General features: G+C 36.6%; 1 protein-coding gene across 3 annotated transcripts in view; it reads right to left on the bottom strand.

Moving 5' to 3' along the window:
- The window catches only part of DMXL1 (Dmx like 1), a 77,838-nt gene that overhangs the window by 39,314 nt on the left and 24,392 nt on the right, over positions 1-14,132 (bottom strand). For all 3 annotated transcript variants that reach the window (XM_064736749.1, XM_064736746.1, XM_064736748.1), the window contains exons 9-18: positions 13,189-13,357; positions 9,056-9,268; positions 8,110-8,363; positions 7,335-8,019; positions 6,697-6,818; positions 6,076-6,165; positions 5,668-5,770; positions 3,784-3,900; positions 2,330-2,554; positions 10-1,695 (exon numbers count right to left, since the gene is read on the bottom strand). In XM_064736749.1, coding sequence (XP_064592819.1) covers positions 10-1,695; positions 2,330-2,554; positions 3,784-3,900; positions 5,668-5,770; positions 6,076-6,165; positions 6,697-6,818; positions 7,335-8,019; positions 8,110-8,363; positions 9,056-9,268; positions 13,189-13,357 — 3,664 coding nt within the window. The remainder of the gene's footprint in view (positions 1-9; positions 1,696-2,329; positions 2,555-3,783; positions 3,901-5,667; positions 5,771-6,075; positions 6,166-6,696; positions 6,819-7,334; positions 8,020-8,109; positions 8,364-9,055; positions 9,269-13,188; positions 13,358-14,132) is intronic.

Raw genomic sequence — 14,132 nt, 5'->3', positions numbered from 1 at the left:
ACAGCTTACCCTGACTTCTGTCCCTGCTTTCTCCAATGTCAGTACTGGTAGTAGCAATTGTATCTGCCAAGGCCATCAGTGACATTTGCTCCATCCTAGTCAGACCTGGAAGGCTTGAATGAAGCAAGTGACGAGAAAGAACCTGAGCATGTTCTGGTCCAAAGTAAGTTGGGCTGTATTGAGAAAGATCAATGACTTTTGAACTGTCTTCATCTGCCTCAAATGTGACAAGGTCATCTGTACTTATAACAGTATTTTGGAAGAGATTTTCATAACTGTCATTGGGCATATCCTTTTTATTTTGACTATGCTGATTATTGGACTTCTCTGAACAGGAATAAGATGAATCATCATCCGCAGCAAGCAGAGCATACAGAGGCAATGGTGGAACAGAGTCTATTTCTATATAGTCTGTAGTCTCTGTTTTACTGAACATTTTGGGATCTCTTGCAGTGCTTCCACTGGCACTGATCGTCAGAGATCTGAGCCTCCTGTCATGGTTAGGCTCAGACTCATTTATAGCAACAACTTCTCCAGCAATGCACTTCACCAAGTGGGATAGAATGGCTTTTGCTCTGCGTACTTTACCGAGATCCATGAGTTCCAACAGTTGATATGGATGGTACTGAGGTAAAGTTGGAGATAATGTATGAGCTGCTTCAAATAGACCAGAATCTTCCATTTCCATAGACAGATCAGAGGCAGACCTTTTCCCACTAAGTTTCTGTGCAAGGCTGGTCATAGATCTGGTCAAAGTTCTCTTTGGTGGATGCAGACCTGAGGCAGCTGACTGGCTTGGTTTCATTAAACTAGTTAGGCATGGCATACTTCCACTGCAGGAATCTGTACTAACTAGTTCCTGCTTAGAAGGAGATTGCCACTGGGAATAAACATGCATTTCACAATCCATTCCAACTACCAGAATGCCATCACGCACCCAAGACAAGGACACAGGAAAAGGAGGTGACCCCTCCACAGATGAAACCAAGTCAACACAACGCAGCAAAATAAACCCAGAAAGAGTCGCAGCCTTAGGACTGCCACTGTGGGAGACTGCAGCAATCTCGTTACCATTTTGTTCCTGCCTCCTCCCAGACACCTGACCAAACATATAAAGTTTTGATCCAATTCCCACTGTCAGAATATGTGAACCATCTTCCCTAGACATCCAATCCAAGTGTACCAAGTGCTTAGTGTTGGGTATAACACTTCCACCATGAGACAGAGAAGTATCTTGTTGGTCATCTGCCACTAAATCGCTATCAACACTAACACCAGAGTCCAACATGGCGCCTAGCTCATCTAATTTAAGCGTCTGTTCTAAAATCCAAGAAGAACCCCCTGTAGACTCACATTCAAAAATACTAACGTGCATCACAAAATCTTGAGAAAGACGGCTGTTTCTAGACGCTGCCTGCTTGTATGCCACTGCTAATCTGTTTGTGTGCGCACAGCTGACATCAGTTGGCCTTCCTGGAACATTAATAGCACTACTAGTAGGAAGTCCCTCCTCAATCAATAATGGCCATTCTTCCCACACATATTTAACATCACTGTCTGTGCCATATTGTGGCATGGAAGAAGCTTCAGTGACAACCCTGCATCTCCAGAATCGAACTTTTGCATCAGAGCAGGAAGTAGCCAGCAGATAAGGTGCACGACAAACAGGATATATGGAAGAAGAACTGAGATGTCCTAAAATGGAAAAAAATACACTCTTACGGGAGGAAATACTAAAAAGCAAAATTAGCAACATTTTTATTCAGACACTATTTCAGGGCTCCAAATTAAAAAAAGTATTACTGCTTCCTCACAAAGAGGTCATTTACAGGGCCTCACAAAGACAATATGTCAAATATACCATGAAACCATTTTACCCTTTGATTGCATTTTGTGCCCCAGCGAGGAGTCAAATAATATTATTTAAACACAAATACTAACATATATTCTGTCAAAAAACATATTTCTTCATTGAAAAATCTAAAACTGTATTTTAGAAAGACTGCTGATGAAAACCTTAACATTTAAGTATAGATCCTACAAAAAATTTCATGAATGACCGCAAAACAAAATTTGTGTTTCTACTATTCTCTTAAGTAACAGCTTTATTTTAATGTTAGTTGCAGGACTGAAATATTAAGTGACAGGAAGTACATTTTAGCAAACCTTTTGGATTCACCTACACATGTTGGTTCTGACAACAAATCCAAAACTCACTATTATTTTGTTGCTATTTCAAGACCAAAGTCAGAAAGGCAGAGATTCCCTATTTTAGTATTTTAAAAAAAGATAAATTTAAAAAAAAAAGATAAAAGATAAAAAGACAAACCTGCTGATGGCTTTACACTTATTATTTCGACTCCTTCTGGCATACTCAACTCTTGACTGTACACCATTTTGGAAGACAGAGTAAGCCAGCTGGTACTCTGAAGGTTTGCTCTACAGGCCCGATACTTTTGAGTGAAAGGTGATTGGATCTTCTCTGGATCTGGTGAAGAATACAATTCTTCTGTTTGTATTGTTTCTTCAGATGGATTCGAACCTATCTTTTCATCTAAAAAAAGGTACGCATTGTTAACTCTAAAAGATCAATGATTTCTTTTAATGTAAGAAGTTATTTTATTTACTTTAATAGTTCCAGAAGAAACAGAAAAAACCTGACTTAAAATTTTACATTCATTTTCATTAAATGTATTCTCATATTCAGATGTAAAGAGAAACACTAGGACATCTCACATTAAATATGTCAGAGATTCTAGAACTGCTGAGAGATTATAAAACAATAAAAGCATGACCAAAAAGACCAAAAGCTGCAAAAAAATATGTATGTGGCTATCCATTGAAAATAAGGTTTCAGTAAGCATAGAATACCTGCAGCTAGGGAAAATTAAATTAAGGTCCTCATATGTCTTAGCTTACAAACTGATGGAAGTTATTTTTGAGAAATGTTTCAATAACAGATTTATTTTATTCCTTAAAACATAGGCTCTCAGAGAATGTGATATGAATGCTTCCTTTTTTTGATAAAACTCAAGATCTGGAGTATAAAATTGCTAGAAATGGAACACGAAAATTTCCAACAGATTTCCTGCACAGCCTTCTCAGCAATTTTCTCATCACATAAGTACATCAGAAAATTTAGATCTTTGTTATTCTCACTGATTTATAAATTAATAACAATAACACTTTTTCTCTTATTTGAAAGCAATAGTAAGAAATGCTAATTTAGTTTAAATGACAGAAACATGGATTACAACAAATTCCTCTGGTAAGTGGTATAAGATTCATGTTTATTAAAATCTTTAAATGTTAACAGAAAACTACGAAAGTGTATCTTACCTTTCTATAAAACCTAAGAGTTTTAGATATAGTTTGGTAGTTTGAAAGAGGACCAGCAGATTTCAGAACGTCAAAATTATTTAGAATTGTAATGGCATCACTGATGTTCAGACTACAATCCCATTTAAAATGTATGTATAAACTCAAAAATTGAAAACTAAAACTTCCAAAAAGCAAAACATCTTAACTGTTAGACTGTATTAGAGCCAATTAACCATGTCTGTCCTTAGAATGCACAAAAAATACCAAACGCTAGGCTCAGGCTGAACTGAGCAGTTTCAGCAATCAGAAAAGCAGGTAATCAAGAAAGAATAGCTGTGATAAAATCTTGTAATCAAATGCAGAATCTTTTCCAAAAGATGAAACATTTTAGATTACACTGAACAGCAGATATTCACTAGACAGTGTTTTTTTTAAAAGAAAACAACAAGAAAGAGGGCTTACCTATTGAGACAGGAATTGCTTTCAAATGTAAATGCCACATATGTAGTAATGAACGGGTTTGTGTATATTCTATCACTATTAAGTAGAATTTTTCAGAGAATCCATTCTGCTGGTTTCCTGGTGAAATTGAGAACAGGAAGATCTTAGGGGTTATTCACCTGAAAGCAAAACTAAATTTTCTTGGCTAGCAAATAATCAGATTAAGCTAACATGAATACTGAAATGCAATGATCTGACTGCATCTAACTCTTACATTAGCCTTCTCAGTTTTTTACCACAACCAACAAACACTACAATCACAGGTAGTGATTCTTACTCATGTAAGAACTGCCAGTGTTTTCTTTCAGAGATGACAACACATTTGGCTGACTTTGCTATGTTTAAAGTCAAATCCCAGAATGTATTATCAAGTATAGTATAGTCTAGAAGAGAGAAAGATATCATGCTTCTTCCTAAGAATTCACTTACCATAGTTTTACACAAAAAGAAGATATGAGTTGTACCATCAACAGGCACCCAATTCTGGAGAGTTCACCCAGGTATTCTCTTTCTTTCATATAAAAGTCAACCCATTAGGACGAAAAAGGAATAGTTAATTTAGGGAGTCTTTTTCCTCTATGATTCCTCTGACCCTCTAGGTGTGTGTATACATAAAACATTACCAAGAATAGGCTGTATTTGCCCTGTGCTTTTAACATTGCAGTGGTTATGATACCATAGAAAACCGTAAATGAATTTGTTCTTTTTAAAAACAATATGAGGCAACTACCTCATTATTAAAGAGGAAATATGAAAGCACTAGAAAATAATTTCAAATTAGAATGCATGCAAATGATACGGTTCTAATTTTAACAGTTTTTCAAAGGGTCCATTTAGCCCAATTCCTTACATGGATGGCATGCAGCAATCTGTTACCAACTTTCAGAACACATACAGATGTATACAGTTGCCTAAGACCAAGCAACTCCCAATTTGTTCTGAAATTATTTCTGTGTGTCATACTCAAGATGTAAACATATGATTATGCTGCAGAGTAACACTTTTTATGTTTTCTATTTTGTTTCTTATTTTCAACATCTCAGTTGCATTTTTCTAACTCCAATAAGGGCTGGGATTATCTTCACTACCCCAAAACTCTTCCTCAGTTAAAAACAACCAGTTCCAGAACCAAATAATCACTATGTATATTCAGTTCATTTAGTATTTCCCTGGGTTCCTTTGACACTTTCCCACCACTCTGCTTCCTTTCATTCAGGACTCTCATCTAGTACTGCAGATGACCTGGTATCACAAACTTTACTCCAACCCCTTTTTCCTCGCACATTATTTCATTGGGATAGAACAATGCAATGCCTATATATCCAAATAACTGAGGCACTCCACCAAGGAAAGCCAATCATTTTTTCCAGAGCAGTCCAAGGATCTAGAAATCCACACACTATTCACAGTATTGCAGTGAGGAGGAATTGTTTGGCTTGCCATTTGTTGTGCCATGCAAGGCCTGAGGAGCAATATTTAGCTGATGTAAAAGAACAGCATCCACCATGACAGGATACAGTAAGCTTTGTCTGTGTTCATACCCTACAAGCACAGGCTTCACATTTAAAACCCTTGCCCCCTTCATGTCCCTTAAGGGACTGCCTAACACAGGACATTATGGGTGTGTTGTGATTTAAACTACTTGATCCAAAATCTGGTTGCAAACAACTCAAAGGAAGTGAAACACCCTTGAGCTTCACTAGTTACATTCCTCTGAAGACTTCAAATTAAGGTATTTGACATTAAAATGATAAAAGCCAAGCCATTAAACAAGTTTTTCCTTCTTTAGAATGAAAAATAAAACACTGTCTTCCATGTTCTATGAAAAAAAAAAAAATTCTTTACCTGAGTCTGATAACCTGTTCTTCTCTGAAGGCATTTCCTTCTCCTGGTTATTTAAAATAAAGTCTTCTTGAAAAACATGGAATAACTGTGTTTTCCGGCCATGCTAAGGAAGTAAAAATACACAAGAAGTGAACATCCTGGTGTATACTTTTCAATAGTCCTCCCTAACACAGGAGCTTTTAACTTGGTAAATTAAACACATCAACAGAAGACTCCTCATGAAAATGCACTTTCATTACTCACATTCTTTCCATTTACAGCTACTGTTGAAAACAAGTACAAGAATATGTCAAAAATAGTCCAAGTACCCCAAATTTACCTAACGGAGAGCTACAGGTATTGCTTTTATTATTAATGCCTTTTAAAAAGCTAATTATGACACAAGATGAGTATAGCAGAAGATCTTACAAGCTCTGTGATGGCATCCAGTTCAATGATACATCCCGGGCGAGCTGTAGATTGCTGACTTATGATGTTAAAAACTTCTCCAACATATTTCTGTTTGAAAAGAATCAGGGGGGTGGTCTTGTTAACTTTTTATGCATTTCTGTGGCACAACCTGCTGGATAGGTGCAACATCACTGTGCAAATGCTAACTAAAGCATAAAATATACACTAGTTGTGATTCAGTAAGAACAGAGGTAACATTCCCTGTTTTATGAAGAGCACATTTGGTTTTGACGGCTGAAAGACAACAAGAATATCTGGAAAGCCTCACATACAGCAATTTAATTTCCTTTCCCCAAGAGCTGAATTGTTGTCTCAGCTTTTCCTCAGGATAGCAATGCACCCACACAGTTATGATTCCTTGTGGTGTAAGTACTGCACAGTTATTTCCCCATCAAACCTTATGCAGAATTTGAGATTAAATGAAATACAGTATAGCTAAAAAGCTTTACCTTATCTGTTTTTACAAGCAAAATAATCTGTGAAATCCTCAGCAACCAGTTTAGTCAGTCACCAAGTCTGAGCCTAGTGCAACTGAATGAAGTCATAACATGCAAAAACTTGAGATGGCTTTTCACTTACAGAAATTTCTGGGTTGGAGAGCTCACACAAAAGTTTCTTAGCATCTATTACAGCTTGATATAATCTTAAATGCTGTCCGTCACTAGCCACGAAGCAGGCACTTGGAGAATTACAGTATGCACCTGAAAAGCAGGAAAAAAGTGCTCAAATATTCAAACATCATCCTTTTTTATTTTTTGACAACAGGCATTTTCGAAGTCATGACAAAAAACTATACAGTATAAAAGGAAATCCTCTTCTATTCACAAGCAAGGATTACAAAGTTTAAAGCTGTGCTTAGCAACCAAATCAAAGTATATGAAAAGAACACAAGAATTCCATTTGAAAACTAGAGCTAAATCTCCCACATTTAAATCTTCAGCATGCTATGAAGTATGCACTAGAACCCAAGAACTTTACTGCATAAACTTCTAAAATATCAAATACATAAAAGAGTAGAACACAGAAACCTTTCACAGAGGAATAAAGAATTTCCAAGTATCAGCAGCTTGAAAATTTGTGAGATTTGTGAAATAAAATGTTAATGCTTAACATTTTTCCAGTACATTCAAGTATACCTGCATTATCTATTCAAGTGAATTATTAGATTATATTCAATTTATTCTAGAATACATCACAAATCAGAAAATGAAACTCACCGAGGCAATAGCTGGGTATAAGCGTGGGCAGCCATGCAACATTAGAAAAAGCTGAAACATGAAGAGAATTGATCCGAGCAAGTTCAGAAACTCCACCAGAAAAGGACAAAGGCCCAACAGGATCTACTCTCCATAGAATAAGTTCACTGTAAACAGCATTGGGATCCTGGGATGTCACATTTGCATTGCCTCTACTCTGAGGTCTTACTGGTGACTCCTGAGACTTAGAAGACTCATTTGTCTGTATTGCTTTCTCAACATCTGGTGAAATTAGAGCATTGTGATGTGAGGTTGTAAGCAGCAGTGGTAACACTGAGTGGCAAGCTAAGTCGTTAAGATGAAAACGGTGACCACAATATCGGGATTTGTGTGAAATACTGAGCACAGTTGAAAAAGCAGATTCTTCAGCAAAACTCACTAGCCACTGGTTCAGTGACCCATCTGCATGTTTGGAAATCATCATAACATTAGGTGTGAAGATACTTAGTTTTAAGCTGTTGGTAGATTTACTGTGTCCAGAAGAGATAAGCATAGATGAAGATCGTGTAAGGCCAGGAGGCTTTTGTTTGCCTTGTTGAATAGCTAAGTCAACATTTTTGGTACAAGCATACATCACTATACTTCTGCAAAGAGAGTTTGCATCACCTGTGGGAAATGCAACAGGAATTCTTGAGACAAATGACACCTGCAATTTTAAGAAAAAAAGACTAAGTATTAGGGTTCTCATCAAACTTCTCACTGAACACTGATGTAAAATTCAGGAGGAAAAAAGTACCTGCACCTGGCGAAACATGCCAGGTTGGTATTCATCCAGCCAGTCCACATGCCACACCAGCAGGGAGCCATCCATAGGATGTATACTGAAGAGCATGTCAGCATTTTTACTCCATTCAGAAAGCAGAACTTCAATTTCATGATCAAAAATAGCAGAGGATAAAGGAGCAAGGCTTGAATATGGAGCAGCTTTCTCATCACCCAGTTCCTTCTTCTCTTGGTTTCCTTTCTGTTCATCTGAATTTTCATCAGCTTCTACAACACACACACACACAAATATATATATATATTCAAAACCAGAAGTATAACAAGCAGACATTGGAGCTAATTTCAAGCCTTTTATAAGCTACCCATATAAGAACTAATTTAAAAGGTACAACCATAAATCCTCTAACACAGAGCTCAGTGTCTAACAAACCAAAACAGTTTGTACTGCACCTTAATTTGAAATATTTTTTGTTTCCTCTACTTTATACAAATTTTTGCATGCATAGACAGAACAAAGGATAATAATCTCCAGGATGTATATATTTAAATTAATTGAGTGCACTATGTTATAGAACAAAGCTATTTAAATTAGCTGTACATTAATATCTTAAAAAAAGTTAATTCTGAAGTTGCTCTTGCTTCCTTAATATTGAAGTAACATTTTCATACACAGGCCTCCAGTCAGGCCTAATTAAATAACACAGTTTTCAGCATATATAACTCAAAATTTCTAGAACAACTACAAAAAGAGAAATCAGAACTTCCAGATGCATTTTTTTTAAAGTCACTCAGATACTTTCAGTGCAAAAGAAGAAAATGCATTGAAATGCCACTGTAATTTCTCTGTATCCTTGCATGTCAAGTTGCCAATCTCTCACTTCCCCCTGGGGGAACATTACAAATTACTTTAAAAACTGAAAGCCATTTCTCTACATGACATATGTCTGCATGACTTTTACCTTCTTCTGATCTGCCATCCATTTGATTAGAATCCTCAGTATTAGTCTCAGGGGAATGATGTTCAAAACTCCTTTTAAGTTGTTGCAAAAACACTTCCATAGATAAGGTAAAATGAAGTTCTTTGTTGTTTAGCCAGTGTACAATAAAAGGTCCACTTTTTTCTTCATTCTCACCAAGACTTAGAGATGTGATAGAAGGCAGTAGAGGAATATCTACCAAAAAAAGATATTGATTGACATTCTTGAGAACTAAGTAAGTTAGGTCAAAAAATAATTTTAGAGAAATGGTTTTCAAGCAGAAATCCCACAATGAAAAAAATAAATCCAAGTGTGCTGCAACTTGTCATTCCCTGCACCAACACCATCTGCTTTGAGACTTGTTCCACACAGAGGTTCTTTAGTATGCTTACATTAGGATAACAGTAGGGTCCTGCAATGTTGCTTAAATTAGGATAACAGTAGGGTCCTGCAATGTTGATGTAATACTGCACATGCAGCTTAATTTACTTTTTTTTTTTGCTACTACAGCTCAGTATGAACCAAATCATTTAAGCATAGTTTTCCAATATTCAGTTCACAAAGGATGCTGCAGTAGATACAGACTGTAACCAAAGACCATAGGGTTTACACTAGCAAAAATTAGTACAGAGATCACACAATGAATGCCCTCTGGAACACCATCACAAAACCCCAGGAGTTCTGATTCTGATATATTCTGTTAATTCATGTGGCTGTGATGGCATTTGATGTCCCATGTTGCTGTGAAAAATAAAGCAGAAATCAAAAAGTGTGGGACAGAAGCAAGGATCAGACTGCTGCAGAGAAACATAATCTAAATTAATCAAGGCTAAAGAGCAGACAGGTGATTTACTGCAATCTCCTCAAATGTGTGATACAGCAACATGTTAAAATCTCAAACTGCATGTAATTCCCACCTAGAAGTCTCCATGTATAGTCTCTTCTTCTCTCCCTATTTATGCACCATTACTTAAATTCCACATCCTGGGAGACAAAATATTTTTCACTCAAAATCTGTTATTCTTATCAAAATCAGCAATAGATTTGAATTACTAATCATCCAATCCAGCCAAAGAAAACTGTAACTGACAGCACAAAGATAAAAGAAAGAAGCACCACGACAACCAGCAGTACTGCTGTGGGTTGGGGACACAGCAGGGGAACAGGGCAGAAGTAGCACAGGTCATTTAAGAAGTCTATCTACCTGCACAGGCCAATGCCAGTCTCAAAAGTATCATTATACATCTGGAAAGTAAGAGAATCTGAAGGAAAAAAATTTTATTGATGCCCTTTGAAAGATGAAGCTACAGTGAGCATGAATAAGGTGAACTAGAAGGATTACTTTTCAGATTAATTATAAATCTGTGTGCTTTTTTAGTATTTATCAAAGTCACTAAATAAATCACTTTTTTCCCAATTTCCATCTAAAACTACCAGCTTCTAAATGATGTTCAGCTCTGGACATTTTTCTTAGTGAATTTCTATTTGCTTAATAAATCACAGTATTTCTTCCCAGAAAACTTCTAAATCTTTGAATTCAGTAACTTTTTCTGTAATTGCCTAGAGACAAGTTTGTCCTAGCAACCACTGCTTATTCCTTTCACAGAATTCCACCCAGGCTGGACAACAGAAGAAATAAAATTATATTATAAAAGTAGATTGCAAGAATTTTTGTTGCATACATGCTATAAGTATATATGAAAGCATTATTCTTCAAAATGTGAAGTGAATGAGAGATAAAGCTGTTCTGGCTTTAGTTTTTATCAGATATTTTTAAATGCCGTAGGATTGGCAAATTTTAAAGTAAGACATCACAAACCAATTTGCTTTAAATCAAATTAAAGGAAATACAATTAGGTTTTTGGACTAAATTTAATTTCAAAAGGGCAAACAAAAAGGTCTACATAAAGAATGTGGTTAGACTGAGGTACTTAAAGACTTGACTGTGAGGGAGAGCATTTATTTCTTCAAATTAAGATTTAAAATGTGAAAGTTACCTCAGAGGTTCTACAATAAAGAACAACCTTCTATCCTCCAATCTACTGACTTAAAAGACAAGTGATCCAAAAGAATTTTTGAACAGATACTAATTGATATAGGTAATGTAAAAAGAATGCAAGATTAGAAAAGTCAAAGACAAGTTTTAAGTATGTAATTTTTCTAATTTTTTTCAAAATTGTTTTTATTGTCATTCTGTTTGTTTCTTGGCATATTTATGCTGCAAAGTCTATCAAAAGCAAAGGTAAAGTTTGCAGAGTTGTGCTGGTGTTGCCTGGTGTCTCACACTGGGCGGTGTTTTGGATTTGTGCTGAGCACAGAGCTGATGACACAGAGATGCGTTTGTTGTTGCTGGGCAGGGCTTGCACAGAACCAAGGACTTTTCTGGTTTTTGTACTGCCACACTGGCAAGGAACTTGGGGCTGCATCGGACACTGGGAGAACACTCAGCCAGGATAGGTGACTGAAACTGATCAAAGGGACACTCCAGACCACATGACATCATGGTCAGTGCTTAAAGTGGGAGGAGGAAGGAAGAAGGTGGAAAGCTTGAAGGGATGGTGTTTGTTATTCCAAGTGACTGTTAGGTTTGATAGGGCTCTGCTCTCCTGGAGATGGCTCAAGATCTCCTTGCCCACAGAAAGCAGCAAAGTCATTCCTTTGTCTCTTTGGTCATGTGTGCAGCTTTTGTTTCCCCTATTTAAGAAAACAAGGTTGAGATAAAACCTATTAACTTGGTTTTATCTCAGTCCAGGAGGTTTCTACTCTTCTGATTGTCTCCCCAATCCTGCAGGGAGTGAGCAAGCGACTGCCTGGGGCTTGGTTGATGGCTAACCATGGTTAATCATAACATTACCTATTCTGTATTAAAAAAAAATGCTTTAAAAGCAAGTAAAAAAAAGGTCAAAGATTATGTGCTACCTACATGAAAAGATTAGCTAGCTCACTGAGCAATCTGAAGAGGAAAAAATATAAGAGGAAATAAACAAATCCCCAAGAAGCTTTCAAGAAAGTTTCCTGTGTGACACTGGATAATAACAAGCAATGTCTGGAGACTTTTCCCATGGAAATATGATAGCATTGATGGTACTGCACAAAGCTGTAAAAAGTCTCCTTCTGGTAGGCTGGATGTGATTCTAGTCCTGTCTGTTAAAATATGAACCAATGAGCTGCCACTCAAAATGCTGAACTATAATCAAGGAAAAAGTGTTTAGAGCTTTCCTTAGCAAAGCAGTGTTAATAGAAATCACTTGTTCTTTCCAATCATACCAGACTGTATAGCTAGAAACATGAACACATCATAAATGCTCTTAGCTGAAAACTAACTTTTGCTCTTAACTTTCAAACAAGTTAAGTAGGAACAGAAAAACAATACTATAAAAGAGAGTTTAACTAAAAGAGAGTTTAAGAAAAGAATTACATAGTATGTTTGTTCATTAAGTCCAGACAGAGAAAACCACACCAGAACCTTCATGAAGGTCATTGCATATTGCATCTCTAGTCAGTTTTTCAATGAACAGACACACACTTCATGAAAATGAAATCTTCAGCCATCTCCAGAAGAGCAGGGCCCTGTCACACCTAAAGGTCACTTGGGATAACAAACAGCGTACACAAAGATAATGAAGACAGAAGTATCAGCAGCTATAGGGGAGTTTCCTCAACCCCTATCAACATGTTGTTCCGGTGCAAGGCAATATCAAAGTTTATGGAATATAAGGGCGAAGGCATGTTTTGTTTGGTTCAGAGACAGAAGGACATGAATGCGTGGTTATTTCAACAGTTAAGAAGCATACACATTTTTTATTTTATCAGTATGTTCCCAGTATCATACACAATTCACAGTAAATTTTAACTCAAGTTACAAATACTTAGCTTTCTCCATTTTAGACACTATCAATCTCACTTAAAAGATGAACAACATAAAAGACAGGATTATTGCACTGGAAATTTATTCATTACTGTAGAGAGTTCTTTCACGCAAAAATGAAACCGACATACTAGCAATTTTGCATGATCATTTAAATACTGAACAAATAGATCTGCTAAGTTTCCAGAGAGAACACATACCCAACAGCAACTGGAGCTCACTTCATAGCAAAGATTACATTTATTACCTGTGGCTGGATTGATACTGGCAGCAATATGGTAGTGGCAAAGGGCATTTGCGTGAGGAGGAATGTTCCTGTGAGCTTCATGAGGATCTTGCTGATGCAGAGCACATCCAGTATGTGCTACAACAGCACCTGACCTCCTCCTTCCTCGTCGGAAGTGCCTCAGGTTTAACTGCATGAAAAATAAAGCATAATTTAAAATCCTTTCAAAAGAAAAAAACATACTTAATCTGTAAATGGTTTTCTAGGCACTAGTGAATGATATTTTTCAGCTTAAAAGCTAACTTAAAGAATCAGTGGAGTTTCTTGCAAACTTGTGTTGAGTCTGCAGTAAAGAGAAACCAGTGCCTTTGGATTTATTTATGAAGGCCCATAAAATACCTTCATGTAGTAACTACTTCATACTTCAGTGTGCAGACAATATTCATACAGTTTTTGTACTTTCACAGAAAATACTCTTGTGTTTCATAAACACACACCATGCTTATTCAAGATTCTGAGCAAAGCAACAATACTGAGTAGTCTCATTTAATGAAAAACAGAATCTGTACTTTGGATCTAATTAGATCAGCACTTCAACACCCCACAAAAGGCCACAAGTTTCAAGATCCTCCTCTTTTATACAAATACTTGTTTCCAAGGGAAAGGATAATATTTAGTTTTTAAGACTGACTTACACATTTCAAGCCTTTTGTGCTGTAAACACCTATGTAAGCACCCAAAGGTACACAGAGGTACACAACTTGTATTAAAGATGGTATTACACTCTTGGCATTCCTTTTCACTTGCTGTGCTTTCTATCCTTACACAGCATGCTCATGTCAAACAGTCTTCTCTCAATTATCACATAATTGCTGTACCTGATTTCTAATGTTGCCTCTTATTTTTCACACGAACACAGAAATTTCTCCAGCTTCCTTTTTCCTCCTCTCTTTGACTATTTTCTT

Source organism: Zonotrichia leucophrys, chromosome Z (assembly GCF_028769735.1).
Source record: "Zonotrichia leucophrys gambelii isolate GWCS_2022_RI chromosome Z, RI_Zleu_2.0, whole genome shotgun sequence".
Taxonomy (NCBI): domain Eukaryota; kingdom Metazoa; phylum Chordata; class Aves; order Passeriformes; family Passerellidae; genus Zonotrichia; species Zonotrichia leucophrys.
This window is presented reverse-complemented; position numbering and strand designations above follow the sequence as displayed.